Here is a 24,934-nt window from a genome sequence, read left to right on the forward strand (position 1 = left end):
TCCCACTATAGATTGTCTCAGACTTTCAAGTGAAGTAGACACTTTAATTCACATTATTTGTGTTCAAAAGTCTACGTACAAGTGAAAGTTCATCTGAACAGGTTATTTTTCAAAGGTACTATATCAGTTAGTCGAAAAATATGTAAACAAGTAATTTGACAATGGGTTGTAGTGTTTCTACGAAAATGATGAAGTAGGATATCAAGGAGGAATGTGGATTATACAAGGTTCTGCTTCTAGCTAACAGATGGAGTGAAGCTACAATAGTAACATTCATCAGTAGCATATTCCTAAACTGTATAAAAATATTACATGACACACAGTACATATGTTTGTGCTACCATAATTCACACTTCTCTGATAGAGTAAGAGAGCAGAAACCACTGAGCTGACCAGCTATCCTATGAAAATAATTCATGCCTGTTCCACTCCGCCTCCCGAAAGAGAAGTATATGCTATCCTTTGCCAAAGATTGAAAAAAATGTCAATTAACTGTAACACTGGTAGTTTATGGGAGGGTTAAGTGGCTATGAAGATCCAACTTATCCCATATAAAGTTCTAAAGAAGGCAAAGTTCAGGGGCTTTTTGGATTTTATTTGATATTTCTGAGGGAGTCTACAACAAAGGCAATTTTATTTTCACAGAAGTATTCATCGACATATAATTGAACATTAAATGACAGTAATGATGTGTGTGAAGTTATAACAGATAAAAAATTGTAAAACATGATAATTGTAAAGAAATGTGTTTACCGTTCCTCTCATACCATGCTCCAGTCCTTCTTCTGTGTCTTCCCATAAGCCCTACAGTCCCCCCACTGAAGCTATGTTCCTTTGGCTAACACTACCTATTCCTTTTGAGTCTTCATTCCTTCTTCTTACCCAGCGTTTTGCCTGTCACACTGCGCTCCTTCCAGTGACCCTGCATTTCTCCTCCTTACCCTTCCTTTATCCCTCTTATTCTTCCTGTCTCCCTTTGGCCCTTCCTTCCTCCCTGTAACCTTTTCTTCCTTTGGATCCTGTCTCGTTTCCCCTAACCTTTCCTATCTCTCCTTATGCTCACCTTCCTCTTTCTGACACTGCGTCCTCCCTCTGGCCCTTTGTTCATCCCTCTGGTAATGTAGCCATTGCTCTATATCCTCTTTCCTACCTCTAGCCTCGTATGTCTTGTTTGGGCCAACTTTCCTACATCTATCACCACTTTTCTGTTGATGGCCCATATCTCTTGGACCTTGCTTCCCTTTCTCTGGCCTCGCATACATTCCTCTAGCCCATGTTCTTGCCAGTTTTCCTCTGTTCTCACCTGACCCCGCTTACAATTCTCTGAGCCTTCCCTTCCTTGGCCCAAGGTCTCTCTCCCTCTAGTTCTTTGTTTCTCCCTCCAGCCCTGCGTCCTTATGAACCTTCTTACTCACTGATCCGAAGCCATTCACTTTTGACTTTCTCTTCCTCCTCCGCCACCTTATATTCCTCTCTCTGATGCTACAGTCTCCAACCTGGCCATACATTCCACATCCTGACCCTGTGTTTCTGACTGTTGCAGGTTGAAGAATGGGGTCCTTTCGACCTAGTAATAGGAGGAAGTCCCTGCAACGAACTCTCCAAGGCCAATCCCACTAGGAAAGGTCTTTATGGTGAGTACTACTTTTAAATAAGCATTGTTTGATTGAGAACATGGAGGCTAAATAAGTGCAAATGAAGCCCACAAGAATCCTAAATCTAGATGTTCTTGTCACCCTGAAATCTGCAGACATTTGAGTTCGTCAGACACATGATATAGCCTCCCTTAACTAGAGTATTAGAGCAAACGTCTCATCCCCAAAAGGGGTCCAGACGTGTGCGTGGACCCATTCTTACAAAAGCTGAGCCCTAAATATGCTTTCTCACTAACATAACCTTTTGTTTACCTTAAGTTATAGATGCACATAGCTAATTTTCCTTGAACAGAAACAGGCAAGCGATAACGTAGTCAAAATACGAATACCAAAAACGATAGACTAACGCTGTCTTCGGTCTCCTATATGTGTAGCTCTATGCAGTTTTTAAAGCTGTTCATTATGTTGACTTCGGAAACTAAGAAGCCTAACTGTCCAAAAAGGAAGAAATAATTTTCATATTAGTGACTTCAGAAAGTGTGTGAGTTAAAGAAATGCATAAGGAGTTCCATGGGGTTCTCACGTGCTAATGATGCCCCCTCTCAGTAGTTGCTATTGAACCTTGATGGACTGCTTTTAGCTGCGAGCACTAGAGAGGAGGATTCATAACATGTGACTCTTGGTATGTTTTGGTCCCTGGGGAGTTCCCGGAGTAGACAGCTATGTGACAAGTCACACTGTGCTCCTGCCACTTCTGTGTCATGCAGGTGATCATCGGCCAGAGGGACACAAACGAACCACCCATTGCTGAATGTAACAAGTTTACTGCAGTTGCTCTTTCAAGTCCATCTCACCATACGACGTTGCATTGGTAAGCACTAAGTCAACTGCCTTTCCTGAAAAGAAGCAAAATATAGCCATTTGTTGAGCAGATTTGCAGGTCCAGACCGTGTGGTCCGCATGACCCGTTGGTATAAAGAATGCAGAAAGGATGTGACCTCTGCTCCCTCTCTGGCACTTTATTTATCCTCTCCCTTCATCCCAAGGTTATGAAGAGACAGGATCTCAGCAGGTTAAGATGAAAGGGCACTGTATTGGCGAGCACAAGGACAGGCTGCTGCAGTACTACTTAATGTCAATCAAGTCAAAGCCTGGCACTGCACAATTTCACTCCTGTAGCAGCTACTTTGAGCAAGGAGAGACTAGCCATTTAGGGCATGAGGCAGTACCTCAGGGACATTAGGGGTGAAGGCTGATTTTTTTTAAAGCTCAGTACCTCGCAATCACTCTCTCCAGCCCCCGGAGTGAGTTGCAGTGGGCGCAGCAGAAGACAAAGTTCTTGATTTGCATTGAGTATACTTCACACCGCAGCTAAGAGCTGTCTGACAATGAAGTGGGAGGTGTAAGATATATGAACCATGACCCTAACAAAGCTTCTCTCGTAGGGGATCTCCGTTGATAGTCAAGCATTTCAATAGTTCCGCCCACGTGCGGTAGCCTGGAGCACTTCTTTATATTGTCTCTTCTTAAGTGTAGACATTCGCCTTGCTTCAGGAAGGCCTGCAGAGACACGTAAGAAAGAACATAATATGTAGCCTAGGCAAACAGGCTACAGTGGTGTAATTCTTCATATTATACTTAGAAAAGAATTAAAAACACCCTTATAAATGTATAATTTTAGGTAAATGTGTACACCAGACCTCAAATTTCCTTTATAAACCCTTTTCTGACAAAGTAAGAGATGAAGAATAGAAAATCAGTGTAGCCTCATAGGCTGCTATTATGTGAGTGGAAAATAGTGACTGTGCCTTTAAGGCTGCAGAGATCCCATCATGCTCAGCAGGTGGCAGTTTCTTGGTTCTTTTTTCCAGTAACTGGTGACAGGATCCTGGAACACTGCACTCAGCCTTTAGGCATTTTTTCTTCAAAATTCACTTGTGAATTTTCATTCTAACTACTTCACTCAGCATTTTTCAACTTTCTCTCACACTTTCAGACTTTTTCTGACAGATTTTTGAGGCATTTTCTCCAACACTATGCCTTCTCTGTTTGGCAAATGTCCTTCCTGTGGGAGATAAAAGGCTAAATCAGACCCTCACAGTGTCTGCATTCTTTGCCTTCCCTCTTCTCATCTTCCAGATCTGGCATCATTGTAAAAGATTTTCACAACGCACACTGGGAGAGAGGGAAAAGATTTGACTCCATAGAACAGAAGAAAGGCGCAGACAGCAAATCCAGTCTTAAGGTGAGACCTCAAAGCGAGGGGAGGGACACTTCTCTGCCAGGGCTTTTACTTATGCCTCAAAGGGACCTGGATGGTCCACAAAGAGAGTTCCAGCATGAAAGTGCCATCTTTCCAGGTTGGCGTCGAGAGAATCGACATCGAGACCACGTGCGGCACCAACTTGCTCACCGTTGACGAAACAGCATATATATCACGTTGAGGCAAGGTATAAGACATACGTCGTCGACACACACCATCAGAACGACATCGAGGTAACCTGATCCCTCAACTCCAGAGAGCTGTACAATAATAAGATCAGTGTTGTGGCACTGTCAACGGAGGTCGCCTTTGATGCATCGTCGGAGGTCGACGTCGAAGTCCATCTCAACGCTGAGGAGAAAAAGGAGAAGGATTTATCCATCTTCTGACTCTGAGTACTCAAGGGCTTATTCTCCTTCATTCCCAATCGTACTACCAGATTCACCACCTCCAATTTCGCTGTCGCCTCTGCCACCTCCAACACTGCCTCTTCATCCTGTACCAACTCATGCAACTCCTGCGCTGCCTGCTTCTGCAGCTCCTTTGCCAATTCATCCTGCTCCTACGGCACCAACACAGCCCAAATTGCGCTCTACAACATGCTGTAGATCACGCCACAGACACCATGCCAGATGTTCCTCGTCTAATAGACGCTGTCACCATCGTAGCCATAGTTCGAGGACAAGGACGCCATCTAGACACACAACGTCCTCATCTTCATCAAGAAGATGCCACTCACCGAACCTTACTGACTCACCACCTCCTCGCATCTCGCCGATTGATGACAATCCATCTTCCAGGAGGTTTTAGTAAGAGGAAAATTGAACATACAGGTGTCAGTTCCTACATCTACGACATCCGTTATCTTTGAAACACTTCAAAGATCCCAATCAAGGCCTCCTCATCCATTGGTGCCAGGATTGTTGGAGTCTGCCATGGAGCTCTTCCTTTCTCTTCCTTACTTCAGCAGCCACCAAATCAGCTCCTTCAAGACTTCAAAAGAAATACAGACCTCCGCTTTTCCTTAGAGCAGATCCACCACCTGACTCAGTAGTCAATCTGGCTGCTAAGAAATATCATACAACCACTCCGGCTTCTTCAGTTCCTCCTGACAAGGTGAGTTGGAAATTAGACTCTGTGGTTTGCAAGGTCTGTAACACAGCTGCAGCCATCGTGAAGACCACAAGTACCACTGCCCTCCATGGAAGATATGATAGAGCGCTCTGGGACTCTATCCAGCAGTTTGCTGATGACTTCCCCAAAGACAGAAGAGAAGACTCCCTTGAGATAGTGAACAAAGGCCTCATGGTATAAAATCAAATAATCAGCGCTGCAGCCGATTCACCGTTGTTAGCAGCCTATGAATATTGTAATGGCATAGCCTTAAGACATAATTCCTGGCTGAGATTCACATAATTAAATTCTGACAACAATGAATTTTGAACCTTCCATTTTCTGGTTCAACCCTCTTCGGCACCCATACTGATGGGATGGCTTCCATGAAGTCAGAGAGGGAAACACTGAAAGCTGTCTGCCTGGAAAGACCAAAAGAACAAAGACAACCCTTCCAGCCTTATAAGCGCTGATATCACCCCCAGAGGGTTCAAACACCTCAGTGGTACCAGAGTCACAAGCAACCGCAAAATCTACCTTATCAGCAACACCAGCAAAGAAGGCAATCTAGAGTGTGTGCTTCACAGCACCCTGCCTGATGGGGTAAAATGACAGTAGAAGCAAAGCAGTGAATTCTTCCTTCCTCTTCGTCCGTTATCCACTCCTGTGAGGGGAAGCATCTGACATTGTCTGGCAGAGTGCAAAAAATCACAAACGATGCCTGGGTACTGAATACTGTTCCGAATGGATATTGTCTCAGGTTTACCAGTTCTCCCTCCACCATACCACCAGAACCATCCAGTCATCGTTTGCACATGCTTTAAAAAGAAGTCAATCTCTTGCTTCAAAATAAAGGTGTGAAGGTTGTCCCCCACAAACAATGGGACAAAGGTATCTATACCAGATATTTCCTGGTGAAGAAAAAAGAAAAGAGCAAGTTCAGATCCATTCCCGACTTAAAGGCAACCTACAAATGGATTCACAAATAGAAATTTCGGGTGCTGGCATTACATCAGATCCATCCTCAACTACCCCAGGGAGCATGGCTATGCTCAATAGACCTTCAAGATGCGTATTTTCACATACCTATCGCAAAGAAACACCACAAATTCTTGAGATTTGTAGTGGGGCAGAACCTCTATCAATACCAGGTTCTTGTATTTGGCCTCAAGTCCGCTCCCAGAACCTTCTCCAAGTGCTTGACAGTAGTGGCTGCACATCTCAGGAGACATAAAATATTTGTCTATCCCTATCTAGGTGAATGGCTGATCAAAGCTTCAACTTCACAAGAGGCCCAGCAACTTTACAACTGGGCTTGCGAAGTCCTCCAATGATTGGGTCTACACATTAACCACAACAATTCGATCTCAAATTCATTACAGTCGCTGCAGTACTTAGGAGCCAGTCTCGATACCATACAGGCAAAAGTGTCTCCTTTGGAGGAGAGACTTTCATTGATCTGTCGGAAATGTAATTCTCTAATGACAGTCTCCCATTCCACGGTGAGGTCAGTGTCTTCTCTTCTCAACTCCATGGCCTCATGCATTTTCCTCACTCTGAATGAATGCCTTTGCATGCGTACCCTTCAGGAATGTCTTGAGGATCAGTGGGATCATTCGACAGGAAACTGGGAAGACAAGATCATCCTCTCCCCTCATGTAAAGTTGTCTCTGACATGGTGGTGCTGTCTGACCTCCCTCTTAACAGGGTGGCTTTCAACCAAACGACCCCTTCTCAATCCATAATAACAGATGTATCACTACTGGGATGGGAAGCCCGCATGGATCATCTCCACATACAAGGCAAATGGTCTCAGAAAGATGTGGCGTATCACATCAACTTCTTAGAGCGCAGGGCAGTCCACCTGAAACTCACATCGTTTTGCCTGTCATTCAAAACTCACTCCCTGGTTGTTGAGACAGACACTCAAACACCATGTACTACCTCAACAAGCAGGGGGGGACGAGGTCCAGACCATTGTCCCACGAAACCGAAACAATTTGGAGATGACTCAAAGGCAGAAACCTGCCGATCATGGCAACTCACCTCCCAGGGATGCGAAATGTACAGGCAGACGCCCTCAGCAGGGCTCTGGAAGAAAACCACAAATGGGTCCTTCACAACGACATTGTCAACAACATCTACAGGCAATGAGGCTCACCGCACATCGACTTGTTCACCACCGCAGAAAACAAAAAATGCCAAGGCTTCGCCTTGAGGTTCTTCCAACCAGGGGCTCAGGGGAATGCCCTATGGATCAACTGGTCAGGCAAATTTCTCTACACCTTTCCTCAAATCCCTCTAATTCTGGCAGTCCTCCTCAAACTGTCCCACACGAGAGCCAGACTCATCCTGATAGCCTGCAGTGGGCACGTCAGTGGTGGTTCACGGACTTTCTTCTCTGGTCACAGCGTCCACACCTCAAGCTCCCATGCCGGTCAGACCTACTAACGAAGTTCGAAGGACAGATGGTCCTCCCCAATCTCTCCTCGTTTAATTTGGCAGCATGGCTCCTGAGCTAGTGCAGTATGGACACTTAAATCTGCCACAACACTGCCTGAACATTCTTAAAGAAGTTAAACAGCCGCCAACCCATACAGCTTACACCTCCCAGTGGAACAGATTCTGCATTTAGTGTTCTTCAAAGAACATAGACCCTACATCTTGCCAAGAGGAAGCCATCCTTCCCTATCTCCTCTGTCTGGCAAAATCTGGTTTACAGTTCTCATCAATAAAATTGCATTTGGTAGCTCTTACTGCCTACCGCAAATGTCCTTCACAAACCTCTTTTTTCAAGATCCCAGTAAAATGTCCTTGGGGTTAAAAAAGGTTTTTCCTCCCATCAAACGCCCTTCCCCTCCCTGGGAACTTAATGTTGTCCTTTCACGTTTAATGCAAGATCCTTTTGAACCTATTTGTAAGGCATCTCTACAGCATCTATCTTGGAAAGCAGTTTTCCTAGTAGCTATTACATAAGCTTGTAGAGTTAGCGAAATTCAAGCATTGTGTGCTAATGAACCTTATTCAGTTTTCCACTCTAATAAAGTAGTTCCCAGAACCCATCCCAAATTTCTTCCCAAAGTTATTTTGGATTTTCATGTCAATCAAACAATTTCTTTAACCACGTTTTTTCAGTAGCGTTCTACTCCAGCAGAGCGAACGATTCACTCCCTGAATGTAAGGAGGGTTTTAAAGTTTTACTTAGACAATGACACTCGACCTGCTCAGATCTGACCAGCTTTGTGTGAGCTATGGCGCGGTTCGCACAGGGTTAGCCACTTCCAGTCCATTTCACGCTGGATAGTATCCTGCATACTTTTTGTTACCAAAAGGCCAACAAGCCTTTGTTGGTGAAACCAAAGGCCCATCCTACAAGAGGCAAAGCAGCTGCAACCACTTTGTGGACTGTCCCCAGTGCTGAAATTAGTAAGGCAGCTACATGGAGATCTGTTCACACTTTCACCAAACACTACTGTTTGGACTTCAATGCTAGGGCAGATGCTCAAATAGGACAGGCCTCTCTCAGGAATTTACTTGCCTAGTCTGATCTTCTCTCCTCTTCCTTCCACCGCCTTTATTGGGGATGGGCTTGCTATTCTATTCAAATGCTTGTGACTATCAACAGAGATCCCCCATGTGAGAAGGAACAGTTTCTTACCTGTAACTCCAGTTCTCTCGTAGGAGAATCTACATTGTAGTCACAAGCAGCCCTCCCTCCTCCCCTGTGGACGGAACAGAGAATAGTATTGCAATTACTTATCACTAGTACTTATCATCAAAAAGAACTGAGGCAACTGCCAACTGCTGAACATTATGGGATACTGGTGGTCTCTGCAGCCTTAAAGGCACATTCACTGTTTTCCACTTACATAATAGCAGCCTATGAGGCTACACTGCTTACTTGATCAGAAAAGGGGTTGTGAAGGTGATTTGAGGTCTCTGTCACATTTACCTCAAATTATATACATTGATAAGGGTGTTTTTAACCCTTTTCTAAGTACAATCTGAAGAATTACACTACTTTATCCTGTTTGCCTAGACTGCATATTCTGTTCTTTCGTAAGTGTCTCTGCAGGCCTTCCTGAAGCAAGGTGAATGTCTACACTTAAGAAGAGACTATATAAAGAAGTGCTACAGGATACTGCACGTGGGTAGAACTATTCAAGTGCTTATGACTTCAGCTGAGGTTTCCCTATGAGAGAACTGGAGTTACAGGTAAGAAACTGTTCCACCTTCCACCCCCCCTTATCAAAGCTCTGCAGCACTAGTGTGACCTACAGCAGTGCATCACCATGTTAAAACTATATATAGAGAAGTTGTCTGCTCGTCATTTTGCCTCAGTCTTGACCTTATGCTTCTACCTCAACTCACCATCTCATCCTCTCCATGAGCTGGCCATATTCTCACCTCATCCTTTTTTTACTTCATGCACACCACACCCACCGTCAAGCACACCACGACCTCACCTTCATGTTCTCACTGCTCCTCATACAACATCAATCTCATCTTAGCTGAACATCCACCCAATCTTGGCTCAGCCTGACTCCAGACTCACTAAACGTTACTTCAGCATCAATAAGTATCAGCCCTCTATGAACCTTAACTTAATTCTATATCAGTTTCTTGAGAAACCTATTCAGTATTACAAAACATAAACATTTTGTATCAGTTCATTGTGATTATAAATGAATACAGATGGTTATAAATTATTACAGAAAAATTTAACTCACTATATTAAGGGCATTGAAACAATAATTTGGGTTTTGCAGCTAGCCACTTAATTATCGACAAAGTTTTCCATATATAATGGTGAGCTGTATCTAGCTGAATTTTGTTCATTTTCCAAAGAGCGGACATTTCAACAGGGAGCAAACATTGGCGTGCTCACTTTTTAGGTTGAGCATAGCAGTGCGCAAGCACTGCTTTTCCAACATGTTGGTATGTATCTGGGCCTTTAACAACGCCCACGTCACGTCCATCACTACCACTCGCTTGTGGGCTTGCCCTTAAAAAATTCTTTGATGACATTGGTAAATAGTTTACTTTTGTCCCTCCTTGGGGAGGTTTTGTTACCGCCTTGGCCATCACCCCTGTTACATGGCTAATTGCACTTTTGCCAATAAGTTTGACTGCGAGCAAACTTCTTTCTCCTTTTGTGTGCCTCTTCACACTGATGCTCATGGCAGCCATGGCGCTGTGAATCCACTCGATTATGTGAAACTGTTACACTTTAAAGTGTCATTTTATGTGGCAAGAAAAGTCAGGTAAAGAGTTAACAACGCTATTAGCTCTAACATGAGCAAATGCGAGACCCATGAAGAATGGCTTTGCACAAGGTCTGAAAACACTTCCATCATTTTCCATATGTTAGTTTTCTCAATTTTCTTTTAGGTCTCGCCCAAGGATAGCTTTTAAATGGGCTTAGAGTAAGCCCATTGCGTACCATTGGTTAGGTTTTCTTGACACTCATTTGCTGGGCTTTATACTCAGTGACTTTTCTTCCTCTTTTGTTTGTCCCTCTCTTGGAGCATAGTGTCCTTACAATCCTTCTGAGTGGATGTCGTGTATCCTTCTGCTGCTCACATTAAGAAAACAACTTTTCTCTTTTTCTTTCAGTTAGTCCAGTTAGCCTTATGGTTATTCATAGGGGGCCAACGTAGCTTGCTTTTTACATATTTTAAGCTGCTTTTCACCATGATGCTGTTAATTTCCTATCTGATTGGGTTCACTCAATCATTTCTGTTTATCTTACCTTTGCCATTTAATTTAGTAGTGCCCACTTAGTCAAAACTTTCTCCTTCTTTCCTATTTACAAAAAAACGCTTAAGAATTTCTTCTATCACAGACATGATTGTCAGTGGCTCACTGTACATTTTTAACTGTACATTTTCAGTCGCGGCTCGCTGCTATTTAAAGGGGCAGGTGCAGCGCGCGGAGGGAGAGCAGGGGGGCATTTAATAAAGTAAATAAAGAAAAAAACGTACTTCCTGCTTTGCCTTTTTACATTAACGTCCAGCAAGTAAGTGTAAACCTTCACTGACACCAGTCCTTTGGGTGCTGTGCATCATCTGCAGGTCATCGAGCTGCTTGACAGGCAATAGTAGGCAGCATTTGCAAGTCCATTTATTGGTGGTGTGAACCCAGTAGCACAGACTTGTGACAGCCATTTTAGCTGACAGCTGTCGGCTCATGATCTGCAAAAGGAACTTAATGCTTCAGTACCGATTCCCACCCCTTTCTAATGCACCAGAGGTTGAGCTAAAGTTCCTAGTGGCAGAAACAGCTTACTGCACCTTGCCAGGGCAGTGGTGGGCGCTCTTCAGTGCTGTGCCCATCCCTGCCAACAAGCTGCTTCTCCTAGCGGCTTCACAAACCTTACATCTTCATCTAAGAAACCAACATTTCTGATTTTGAATCCTGCTCACATCAAGGTAATTAAATATTAAGTATCAGCATTTATTCAGCATGATTACCAACATAATATAGCGGTTTACTTAATTTTACGTTGAATCAATGTAATGAGGATGTTCGATAATACTTTTAAAATGGGCACTGAATTTGTAGTCAACAAATGTTACTTTCTCATTGTGTCTTTCTTCCATTTTTAGTTTCCTTAGGGAAGTGACAGGTCTTGGAGTCTTTGCACCCACCACTAGCACACAGTTACCAGGAAACCCTTTCATAAAATAGGTTTCCAGCTCAGGTATGAGTGCTTTGCAATGTAGGGTTCCATGTAAAACGTCCCCAGGACATAGGAGGTGGCTCCAGATGTGTCAATTCTTGCTATCAGAGGGTGGGGTGACTCGCTGGGAATTTTCAGGAAGAGAAGGATGTCCAAAGATCCTATTGCAATGCCTCCGTCCACTTGCTAAGGCCACAGTCCCTTCTCTGTACAATCACAGTCAAAATGATATTAACGGTTGACAGCTTTGCTTTAGTTTTATGGTACAAAATTGTGGTATGTGATGTTCAGTTTAGCTGCTACCCTTTACTCACCGCTATTGGGTTGCAACAGAGTTATGGCAGCAGAGAGTGGCAACTCAGAAGAATGTCATCTTATCCTGCTTCTTTGCCAGAGCAAACCCCTTTGCGATACTATCAATGAAGATTAGCACCCTTCATTGTAAGCCATTCATCTTTACGTGGCAGAATAAATTCATCTTACTGCGCAGTTGCAGGCCTTTTAGGTTCACATGTTATTTCTTCTGACATTAAAGAATGTTTTTTGTTTTAGTTCCACTTATCAGAGCGCGAAGGTAGCAAGCAGAAGGGTGAAATACTTTCTCAGTTACTGTTTCACGATAGTGGATTTGTTTCTTTCGAGGAAAAACAAACTGTTTGGACTAGAGACCATGATGTGTTTATAGAAGTGGAAGGCGAAAACACTGGTCTCATCTTCCATCAACAGTATGCCTGTACCAGGCTAGCAATCTGTGATAGTGACACGAGATGGTGGCTAGCATGAACCAGACCGAACAGGCCAGCACGGGGCAATAAGGCTCACAGTGTCAAAACACCCCTTCTAGACTCCTTCCAGGCATCTCCCTGCCACGCGAAAAATGTAGTTTACCTATAACAGACCAGCCACACCCAGAGGCAAAGCCTTTATCCAAACAGAGCGCTCACAGCATTAATTGCTTCAGTTGCCAACTCACATTTACATGCGCCCACCAGGGCACACGCATACCCACTTATTAATTTATTCCTCTGTTCACTTATTCACTGCTGCACTCATTAGCTCCTACACACTCATTCATGCTTGTCTATACACATTCACTGTCCCATTCACATACTTGTACACCATCATACAGTCCTTCCTGTTTCCTGTGGTGCATTCATAAACTTCTGCATGCACTCACAATTGTTCATGCACATTCTTATCCTCATTCATTCACCACTGCACTCTTTCGCTTACATGAGCTCCTGCTTCCTTTCTATACTAACTTATTCACTGCAGCATGGTCATTCCTGCATACCTATTCATGTAAATGCTCTATCATTTAATCGAGTACACTCACAAATGAGTTACTGTCCTCCGGACTGCTCTTTGATGAATTCATGGGTGACTAGGAGTGATGAGTAAGTCAGCACTTACATATATAAATGCACTCTTTGATCCTTCTATTCATGTACCCATTAATGAATTTTCATATTTGCCTAGACATACGCTAAATCTCAATGCAGAAGCAAGTGTATGTACGGAAGGCTAAACCTATTGGCTTTGCCAATGCTTGTAAACTGTGTCTTTAAAGTAATCCATTGTAACCTTACAAAGCTGATCAACTGTGTCTGGTGCCCCCCTTTGCACATTACTGTATTAACCTCTACCTTCTTTTGAAGTGCTCTTTCACCATTGCTTTAAGTCTTACATCATGCCACAAATAAAACAAGAAAATGCTTATCTATCTGAATGCCATTAGAATAGGCAAATAGACACTCATGGAGATTTGCAGGCAATTCATTCTCAAGATGTTTCCCTCTGCATAACAATTTAATTTTTCGTAACTGTGTTTGTTGTCCCAATTTCAGAGGGTACTGGACGGCTGTTCTTTGAGTATTATCGACTCCTGAACAACGCACGTCCCAAAGATGGGGAAGATCGACCTTTCTTCTGGATGTTTGAGAATGTTGTTAACATGAAGGCCGAAGACAAGAGAGACATTTCCCATTTTCTGGAAGTATGTATCAGGATTTGTTGGCTTCACTGTGTGCTTTTCACAAAGTCAGAATTTTCAGCAAGTACAGTGCTTTAAATGGGCCAGTATTGTCAGGTACTGGATACCTGCACTTCAATTGGAAAGAGAGAGTACCTGCCCTTCTCAGCACTGATGGCAATACTTTCAGTAGGAGAGTACTGGGACTTCTCTGTAGCAAAGAAGTATTCTGGAGTAGGGAGCACCTGCACGTCTACATTTGCATAAAGGACTGCACACGCAGTAATGCTATCTATAACATGGCGGTCTGCTCGTCAGTAAAGCCAATTGTTAGTTCTTCTGAGTCCTCTATTACTGTTAAGTTGTAAAACAGATTCTTGCCTTTAGTTCCTTACCTCCATAATACTCGCAATAGAAGTGTTCAGTGTGCTGTCCACAGGAGCTGCCGGTTGCTTTCATGTCTGAGATAACACGTTGCCCTGCCTCACTGGTTTGCAGGATAATTTGATGGTAGTGGCCTGAAGGTGACTGTAATAGCCCAATCTGTGAATTTCCATGATCATGCGCACACACTAAACATCCCGTTGACAAGCAGAGCTTTAGGAAGGGTGAGGTCCTGGAAGGGCAAATGAAGAGGACAGGCCTACCTTTCTACATACCAGCATTGTGATTTCACATTTTAGTTTGAAGCCTACCAGACAGCACAGCTGTCTGGTTGCGAAAAGGTTACCTGGGAATGCATTCTACACATTGCTAACTATTGGCTTTGTGGTTTGTAACTAACATTTTCTGGCTTTCTATTTGCTGGCTTTGTATGTTTTAGACTTTCCAGCATCTCTTCGTCCCTTCCGTAGAGCAAAGCTTGTTCATCATCGCTCCTTGTATTCCTCCATGAGTCCTTGCTTTCTGTAAATAGCACTTGCAGGGTACTGGGAAAGAAAATACTTTTTTTCTTGCATACAACAAAAACTAAATGTCTGTAAATGAACTGTGCAAATATTTCAGAACATAGCAGAATTAGGAAAGCACAAATAGACCACATTTTTTCAAATTCGGAAGTGTGATGGAAACATATATTTTAGTACGATCAGAAAAAAATCAATACACTAGGTGATGCTATTTCCACACATCATTTGTATGCTGTATAGGTTTATCAGTAAAACTGTATGTGCAAATGTAATGGTCATTTCATTTGAAAATGTGTTGTCTGCAATGGCAATGCGTTAACACACCATGCATACTCCAGTCTAAGCCGCTCCACTCTACGCCACTCAACTCCACTTTACGACACTCTACAAACATACTTATCCTGTCTGCGACATGACATTCCACTCTATGCCAGTCACTAGGGCATTCAACTCCACTCGACACTCTACTCCTCTGCTCTCTACTCACTACACTCTATGACACTGTGGCATTCCATGCCACTTTACTCCATGCTACGCCACTCCACTGTATGTTACTATACTATACTCCTCTCAGCGCAACACCGCTCCACTCCATGCCATTCCACTTCTCACTATTCTACAGCACTTTACTCCACTCTGCGCCCCTCCACTCTGACACTCCACTTTACTCCACTCCACAACACTCCACTATGAGACACTACTCCATTCTGCTTTACTCCACTTTATTCCACTCCAATGTACACCACTTCACTCTATGCCATGTACTCCACTCCACACCGCTCCACTCTACAGATCTGCACCACTCTACCCAGTTTCCTTTATGCTTCAGTTTGAAATTATGCTTTTCAAACATTTAACTATTATGGATTAAGACGATGTGCATAGTCCTGCCATTCAGTGACTAGCGTGTAAAACTGATTTCTCAGTTTAGAAAAATAAAAACAAGCACTGGCAAAACCATTAAGTCTGTCTTTTTATTAGTAGAAGTGTTTGGTAATAGGAGTGTGTGTAGTACATCGCTGACCTAGGACGAATATCACTCAATATGGCTCAGCATCTTGGGCTACAGAGGCAAGGAAGAAGTAAGGCTCCTTTGCTGAATAGCCTGTGTTAGGAAAGGAAAGCTGCACCCTCAAACAAGACAATAGGAAGGTACTTCTGATTAGGGGACAGTTTTTTGTTGCATCTTTAACAAAACCCATTGCGCATACACAATTTTTACTTGGTGTGAAAAAAAACATGGAACGAACAACTCAGTTATAACAGCAACGTAAGACAGATGAACTTGTAAGGGCTGTTAGTGATCAGGGCTGCCAGGCTAAAGCATCAAAATAGCACAGTATCATTAAACAAAAACACCTTAACTCAGCAATTGAAAAGCCATGTCAGCAAATTAAGTATATCTGACAACAATTACAAGCTACACTCGAGTCATATCTCCAGTCTAACAAAAGGACTACATATACCACACCATCAGAACCTAATGGGAGCAGAAATGGAACAATGTAACTATTCCTAAAGTGCCATGGTCTTGATGCATATCCGATCTAGCAATGGCAGGCCATGAAAAACAGTTACAAGCTAATAGACGGAAGGGGCTGGCCCAAAGCCCACGGTCTTTCACTAATTCTTACTGTACTGTTTTTGAAGAAATGATGATAAATGATGTATGCAGCTATAATTAAAAACTGTCACGTACCGACCCCAGTGCAAACATTGTAGCTGAACTTCCTGGTAATGATGGCAAAAACACCTCATTATTTGTTGATTCTGCACAGTCTTCCAATTGTTTAAGTCGCCCTTGTGTTGCAATAAAATTAGAGGATTAAGATTCTGGTTATATGGGCTGCTGCCAAGTAATATGGATTTCAGGGTTTTTGAATCAAGTAAATGACGTTTTGTGTTATTAGTTGTTTGTAGGCAAGCTTTCTAGTAAACGTCCTAAATTTCCTGGTGTTCTTTTTCACGCTGTTTGTTTTATTTTCAGTGCAATCCAATAATGATAGATGCTGCCAAGGTATCGGCCGCTCACAGGGCTCGCTATTTTTGGGGAAACTTGCCAGGAATGGACAAGTAAGTTACCGCCAATGATTGAAATATTCCTCCTTAAAAATCACTTTATAATTTAACATGTCCACATGTTTACTATTCATCTTGCAATTCATGATTATATTACAGGTTAAGGTTTACAAAACACTACACTTTCAAATTGTTTAATATAGTTAACACACAGTACAACAAAATCTGAGAAGGCTTGTGTATTCACAGTTTTGATACCTTTATACAATTTGATAATAAAAAAAGAAGTACATTTTAATCAATGTACATCAAGCGAAGCACTGTTCTTTTTCAATGTAAAAACAGTAAATCAAAGCATTTTACTCACCCACGAATTTGACACTTAAAAACTTTTTCACTAAAAAGTTGGTCTACTAGTAATGCGGTCACTTAGAGTTACTTTGGGCTACCAACTCCAGTAAGGAGCTAGTCAGGAGGACTAACAAGGTTCTCAGAAACAATTACCTCGAGGGTAGAAGCAATACTTTTCATGTTCCAGGCATTTTTATCTGTTGCAGTGGTCCTAATGTACGGGATGAAGGATGCTGAAGGTGCTCAAAGATGCTGTGGGTGCGATGCGGTCGACAGGTGCGTTCCTGCGTCTACTCCTTGGGCTATGACTGGGGGTGAAGCAGTCCTGGTCACGTCTCTTAAAGGCCTATTGGTCCTGGTAGAAGTCCAGTCGTCACTGGGCTATCAGTCGCCCAGTATAGCAGTCGCAACCAAATCCTTCCCTGGGTGACAACTTGACTTCTGGGTGACCAAGCTGCATTCCGACAACTCTTTTGGGCACAGTGAACTCCTTTGCAACTTCAAGCATTGGGTCCTGGTCTCTGGTCCCTGGTGACGGTTGGTGGTGACTTGAAAAATCTGGGGAAGCAATTTGCCCCAGCAGGCTTCTCAACTGTTGTGGCCCTTTGCTGTGAACAGGAGGTTAGCAAATTGATCCTTAGATTCTCTTTGCTTTGGCTGGGCTCTGAAGGCAACCTATCCACCAGCAGGCACAGCCCCTTCGTGAGCCACCAGGTACAGTCCTCCCTGGTAAAGCCTCTCTTTGCCATTTCCACGATGCACTATTGCAACCATCCTTCGGTCCTTTCATCCTGTTCAGACGAGATCTTAGTGCCCTATTTATACTTAGAAAGTGCCCTCAGGGTGGGATGTGGTTGGTAGCCAGTGGATTACCAGGTTCTCGCCTTCCTGATGGCCACTTCCTGGTACGTGTGACATCTGGCTATCCCAAGAAGCATCATTCTGCCCACTCCCACCATGACAGAACCCCTCTCTTGGTGTCCAGAGCACCCTAGTCCAACCCAGAGGTGTGGCTATGAGGGTGCCACACACCCCTGAAAACAGGTTTCCCCTTTCCTTCCCAGGTGCCAGCTAGTCTGCCTAATCAATGGAGCTGCCCCTCTCCCAAGTGTTGCCCATTTGCTCTTCAAGGGTGGTTTCACCTTTGAAGCTTGCCTTTTGAGCCAACACCAGTGTGGCTTCTTGCAGGAGGGAGTAACACCTCTCTATAATGCAGGTCCCTATTGTCTCCTTTCCTGGGAGTTCTTACCACGTCTCTCTAGGAGTGCAGAAAGCTGTCAAGGGTTCAAGCTCCATTTGCAACCCTTAAGGGCATAGGAGATTGAAGGCAACAAAGAGGCAACATTGTAAAAGTTGCCCACTGTAACTGGTTGCATTAATTTCGAATTGAGAACAAAGTCAGGCTTAATGCAACAAGTTGTTTGATACCTTGCAGTAGCACTGTTCATGAACTAAGGGGTCCGCATGTAACCCTGCATTTGCCAACGGGGCGACCAAGTCTTTCCTTAGTAAAAACGTCAATTTTGTGTTTTTACTTTCAGAACATTAAAAATACATGTTCTGCCCATGAAATATGCTGTATCCTGCCCGAGTGCTTGGTAGACCTGCCATAGGGGTGACTTACACATGTTGCAGGGGGACATTTAATTTTGCAATGGATTAAAATGACAGAGTCAGCCTGCAGTGAAAAACTGCTCTTCCAGTCCGCAGTGGCGGACTGGTAGACCCGTTTTACCTTTGTCACACCAAAGGTGGCACAACCAGTACAGCAATTCCCGGTGTGACTCTGTAGTTTACAGGCCCTGGGTACCATAAACTAGGGACTTTCAGGTAAGTTAGCCTAAGCTAATTGGAGATAGCCAATGTAACATACACATTTTGGGGTCAGGGCACTGACACTAAGGTCTGGTTAGCAGGCCTCAGAGTACTCTCAGAGTTGAAAAACGAGCAACATTGGTCGAAAAACCTGGGGTGACCATACAAAAAGAGGCATTTCCTTACTTTCACCAAGATTCAGTGGCAGGTCCACTCTTAGATGTCAATAGAAATGTCACTAGTTGTTATTTAGCCTAAATTAATAAACAGATGTTCTCTCAAGAAGAACCCTCAACTAGACATTAGGATGAGCTAAGACTGGAGCAACCCTCAGCAACATTAATATAGTGAAAAAGAAGTGAAGATCGATAAGGTTTGGCATGACATTTCACAACTGCTCTCAGTCTGAAGCAGGACAGAGCAGACATTTACAAAACCTGCTTTCTACTGTGCAGCTTTATATAAAGTTTATTTCTGGAAATAAGACTAAGTAATGTATACATCAACATTTCGCAGCAGATCTATCCTCTTAAAGTATAGCTTTGTGTCCACACACACAGTAATAATGAGCTTTATTCTTAAAATCTTAAGAATGTCAATGAGTCGTACGGCTGCAGTGTCCTCTTTTTCTTCACTTGCAAAGACATTTTTTTTCAGAAAGTATTTTCAGTGTGGAAGAGATCGTTACCCCTTCAGACTACAATGTTTAAGCTTTGTATGGACTGTCACAAACAGATGTATTTGACAGATTCCTGTGAGGTCTTTGGTGCTCAATCTTGTCAGATAACTCCAAGGTTTGCAATGACTACATCCAGATGAACCCGAAAGCCATCAGAGATCCAGAGGCAAAGCTGTGTGTGTCAAAGTACTAAAAAACTCTGTGCAGGTCCTGCTCCAGGTCGAAATCAAGAGCACAGATTTGCTCTCACTGCCACTACCACAGTTGTTCTTGAGGCCGATCTTCCTCAAGGTCAAAGATTTTGAGTAAGTCAAAGTTAAAACATAAGAAGTCCAAGTGGGACTCACCTCCTTCCTGCCACTCTCCTGTGAGGGTGTGAGGGCACCACCATGCCTCTCAGTCTGGCTCCACTGAAGAGCGGATTCCACCCCTTGTCCCAATGCACCCTGAGTTCACAGGCCCATCAGGGATGCACAGCAAGTCAAAAGCTTTCAACAGTCTTTGCTGCACATATTTGCCACACTTCCAGCTTCCCCAGGCGCACATTCAGACCCAACAGTTGGGTTACCACCGACACCCTTGGCACTGAGGTCAGACTATGTGCCACATCCCACGTCGGCCTCTCAAACATCAACCTGAGCACTGACGTCACCAGTGCCAGAGGGGGACCAGCAACCTATTATGTTGTCCAACTCCAAGTTAGCTTTGGCTCGCCCTCAGCCCCTCAGGCATGTCCAGATCTTGATATGCTCCAGCCTATATGGAATCCATCAGTCTCTGATACGATTTTATGACAGTGCAGCCATGCAAACACACATTACACCAGCTTTTTAGCTTGAACTCTGATCAGAGCAAACCATCTGGAGATGACAGCGTTGACAGTGGTTGAAATGGATACGAATTTGCCCCACCTTCTGGTGAAGACAACTAATACATGGAGTTACAGAAGGCCAGTGGGATTGCGGCCGCACACTACACTGGGCTTGTTCCCCCACAGGACCCACAACAGAAGAAAGCACTTCTTTTGTGACTTTCATCAGAGAGGCTGCTGAGGGATCTACTACAGCTGGGCCAGGAACTAAGTGAATGTCTTTGGCCTTTCAATGAAGCTCTAATTGACACACGGCTGGGCACTAGGGCTGTACCATGATCTCGCCCCCGAGTCCACTGACAAGGCACCCGTCACCATACACCTGCCCCAGGCAGCCTGGATTTTCTGACCCAGCATCCGACCTCGGAAAGTTTGGTTGTGCATGTGTCCGCCAGTAAAGTGAACCTTTATGCTTTTCCAGCCACTCCCGTGGATAGGGAGTCAAAACGAGTAGGTACATAGGCAAGCATGTGTTCTCTTCGGCCAGTTTGCCTTTAGGCCAGTTAACGGCCAGTTAATACAAGCTGCCTCCTTCAGCGTTATTCCCATGCACTTTGGGACATGGTGGGTGAAATCTTACCTGCAATCCCAAAATACTTACTTGCTTCCTTAGCTCAAACCGTTCAAGATGGTAAGGATGCGGCCACATCTGCTGGGACCTGTCTTGGAAAAGGCCCCTTTCTGCAAGGTTCCCTCTGACTTTTTGCCTCTGACATCCTATTTTTTTTATCCTGTGCTGAGCTTTGTTTTTGCTGGCCTTAGGACTCTGGGCACTTTACCACTGCTCTCTGTCTCCATTGTATCGGTAATTGGTTTATCCATGTTTGACATATTTGATGTACTAGTAAGTCCTTAGTACAGTGCACAGTGTGTGCCCGGGGCCTGTAAATCAAATGCTACTTGTCGGTCTGCAGCACTGATTGTGCCACCCACATGAGTAGCCCTATAAACATGTCTCAGGCCTGCCACTGCAGTGTGCGTGTGGGCAGTTGTAACTGCCAGTTCGACCTGGCAAGTGCACCCACTTGCCAGGCCCAAACCTTCCCTTTTACTACATGTAAGTCTCCCCTAAGGTAGGCCGAAGTCAGCCCCATGGGCTGGGGGCAGTGTATTTAAAAGGTAGGACATGTACTGGTGTGTTTTACATACATGTGAAATACTGCTGAACAGGGGCAGGGACATCAAAGACCTCATCTGCCAGTGCCTGGACTCTTCTGCTGAGAGTTCTGACTTGCCAAGTGGTGCCAAATCCAGTCCCTGGCCCCTTGGAAGTGGAAACTGGTGTCCTCAGGAATAAAATTCACACAGCGCCCGTTCCACCACAGCTCTGTCATCACTGTGCATCTGTATTTTTCTCACGCATTATACCTAAGCGTCATTTTCTCATCAACCCTGCATCGCAGCAAGGAGCCGAGGCTGTGTGACCAGAAACCGACGCATCTAAAAGCACCTTTGAATGGACCTGACATGGGTTCTTTAGCATTTGCAGACATATAAAAATTGAAAAACCCCAGGGTCTTGCCATTCAAGGGGCATTTATGAATAGCGCCAACTAGAGAGCTCTTTAAAATGGGCATACAAATTGGGCACTTCTGAAAGGATATTTTCTGGAAGACACCTTATGATGGCATGCATTATGATGACTAAAGTTGGGACTTGTGTATGGAACCGTGCAAAGACATACTTGAGGACATGGTGATAATTCATAAAGGACATGCTCAGAAGGAACAACTGCATGAATTTATTTGGTACCTCATAATGAATATAGGGGAAGGTGCATACTTAAGGAGGCAGTTCTGTCTGGCATCTTCTTGATGCAGATACTCAAAGGCATTTCTAACTGGGGCTTCTAGATATAAATATTGAGGCCTACTTATAATGGGTGTACCTAGAATCCACTTCTATCTAGGGGACATGATTACAGGGCATTTCTAGATGTATACGCTCTGGGGCATTGAACAGTAATGTGCAGCCACCTTTTCTTAATGATCATTTTGAGCAGATATTTTCAGAGGAGCTCATTCAGGTGGCTGTTTTGGATGGCAGTGTGCAGAGGTCTCCTGAATAAGCATGATCACCTTTGAATTGGATTGTTTCAGTGGCACTTTTGCAATAGAGGCTCTGTGTGTGTGTGTTTGGGGTGGGTCAAACCACACCCCTATAAGAAATTTAGTGGCGACATTTGAATGAACGTCTTAAAAGGAGCACTGGAATGTTCAGAAGTAAATTCTAATAGCCAGAGTACACAGCACCCCTTTCGATGAACATGTATGGAGTACCCACCCATAATGAATAAATTATAGTGGCATGTCCTGATATACATAATCAAGTGCTGCTGATAGCTAAGAGTTTGATTGACTGAATCAGTGAATTGTAGTCACAATATGTAGATGTGTTTCGATGTGCATGTTCAGATGGAATTCTCTGAGGGGCATTGTTCACAGTAGAGGCCTAACTGGCATATTCTGTGGTAGAGCCTTATCATGTTTAGTGTGCAGTTCTTTGTAAGCATTTGTTCTGTGAAGTCCTTGCAAGTGTGCTGCATCTAATTATGTATACATTAAAAGGTAGGTTCACCAGGTATGGCATGTAGGGCTCACACAGAGCTTACAGAAGATGAGGTGAGGACAGGGATGTTATGTTTTTTGCTCAAGTAGAAAAATAGCAATGACATTTTCAGTTGAGTATGGCCATTGCCATGCCTAGTAGCATCTTTAAGTGTGGATAAGCCTACTAGTATAAGCGTTTACTATCTGATAGAGACTTCTAGCAGCATATTCCTTACCTTTTGAATTTCCAGGTGTCAGCTTAGAATCAGGAACTTTTGCTGAGCAATATCACTGCACGCCATCAGGTATGCCTTTTGTGTCTCGAGCGCGACCACGATTCAAAATAGTGCTTTGACTGCTGGGCCATGGCTCCGAAAGCTTTGAAGGAGTGGTCCCTAAAGCTAGTGGCTGCCCGGCAGTCGACATTGGTGGGCACGACTCCTCGGAGGTCACGGTCCCAGTCGAGGAGAAAGTCACAGGATCGCTCAAGGAGCTCCAAGTCCTCATCTCACTCGAGGTCCTCCAGGCACTCTTTGACCTTGAGCTGCCCTTGGTGCAAGTCAGGACTAACCTCCTGATAGAGGTGCTTCAGCCGGGGGCTTCCACATTGGAACCGATGTTGCCCTGTAATGAAGCCTTCACTAATGTCTGGTGGAGAGATGGTCCAAACCCAGCACAGGGGCTCCAGTATATAGTTTAATTAGTCGCCACCATCGCCCGGCTCTGGGCAACCCTATTTTCCTCACCCAACACCTCACTCCGGAGAGTTTGGTAGTCCAAGCATCTACTTCCTAGGGTGCCTTCCCTTCCGCACCTCCGGATAGGGAATCCAAGAAGCTCAACTGTCTTGTGAAGAAAATGTTTTTTTCCATCAGGGATACAGTGGCACAGGTGCTGCCTCAGGTCCCAGAGGACGTGTGGGCTATTTTATCTCACGCAGTTAAGGACGGGAGAGATGCAGCAAAGTTTACCATAAGGTGTGGTTGGGACATGACTGACTCGCTGGGTAGTGAGATTTCATGACTGTGGCCCTTCAACGCCATGCCTGGCTACGTACATCTGGCGTTTCGGGGGATGTCCACGCAAACCTTATGGACATACCCTTCGATGGGTCCCACCTATTTGGCGAAAAGGCAGACTCAGCGCTGGAGTGCTTTAATAACTTGGGCTACGCCCAAGTCCTTAGGCCTCTCAGCGGCCCCTCACCCACAGTCTGCCTTTCGTCCCATCCTTGGATATAGGAGTGCCACGACACTCACAAGTTAGCCACCGTCTGGTGCCAGGCCCACAATCTGTGCACGATTGTTTAGTTTTAGTTTAGTTTAGTTTTTAGAATTTATAGAGCGCATAGTTACCCCAGGGCATCTCAGCGCTAAAACAACAAAGATCACGTGCAGGTAGGGGAACAAAAGTTAATTACTGAAAAGAATAGTTTTAAGCTTTTTCCTGAAGAGTCGCTCTGAAGATTCATAGCGGAGCTCCAAGGGAAGGGCATTCCAAAGATGGGCAGCCTTACTGGAGAAGGATTGTGGTGCTTTCAGACGCAGAACGACTGGCCAGAAGTCGAATACCACATAGCCTCCTGCCTCTACAGCGTCCAAGCCCTCCTAGTGTGATTCTGCAAGACCAGGTACGTTCAGTTGGAGGGAGGATTCAATATCATCTCCCTCACTGGGGGTCCATAACATCGGTCAAATGGGTCTTGCAGATCTTACAGAAGGGCTATTCCGTCCCCTTCCAGTCTTTCCCTAAAAAAACAACTGATGGAGGATCATTTAGTTTTGCTCCGCAAGGAAGTTGTGGCTGTCTTGGCCAAGGGAGCCTTAGATGGGACCCCAATATCAGAAATAGACAGTGGTTGTTATTCCCAAAAAGAACAAAGGTCTTCGCCCTATTCTGGATTTACGGGACATCAATCTCTTCCTCAAAAAGGAGAAATTTAAAAAGCTTACTGTAGCTCAGGTCTTGTCTGCCCTAGACCAAGGAGACTGGATGGTAGCGTTGGACTTGCCGGATGCATATTTCCATATCCTCATCCTGCCTGCCAATAGGCGTTACATGCAGTTCAGGGTAGGCCATGAGCACTTTCAGTTTACTGTGCTCCCCTTCTGCCTTGC

At 44.3% G+C, this 24,934-nt stretch overlaps 1 protein-coding gene across 7 annotated transcripts in view; it reads left to right on the top strand.

The window, feature by feature from the left end:
• DNMT3B (DNA methyltransferase 3 beta) overlaps positions 1-24,934 on the top strand; it is a 543,013-nt gene that overhangs the window by 446,260 nt on the left and 71,819 nt on the right. For 5 of the 7 annotated variants that reach the window (XM_069243399.1, XM_069243397.1, XM_069243401.1 and 2 more), the window contains 3 exons: positions 1,544-1,634; positions 13,501-13,649; positions 16,521-16,606. In XM_069243399.1, coding sequence (XP_069099500.1) covers positions 1,544-1,634; positions 13,501-13,649; positions 16,521-16,606 — 326 coding nt within the window. The remainder of the gene's footprint in view (positions 1-1,543; positions 1,635-13,500; positions 13,650-16,520; positions 16,607-24,934) is intronic. The other 2 variants (XM_069243402.1, XM_069243404.1) reach the window with 1 other exon arrangement.

The sequence above is a fragment of the Pleurodeles waltl genome, chromosome 7 (genome assembly GCF_031143425.1).
Source record: "Pleurodeles waltl isolate 20211129_DDA chromosome 7, aPleWal1.hap1.20221129, whole genome shotgun sequence".
NCBI lineage: Eukaryota > Metazoa > Chordata > Amphibia > Caudata > Salamandridae > Pleurodeles > Pleurodeles waltl.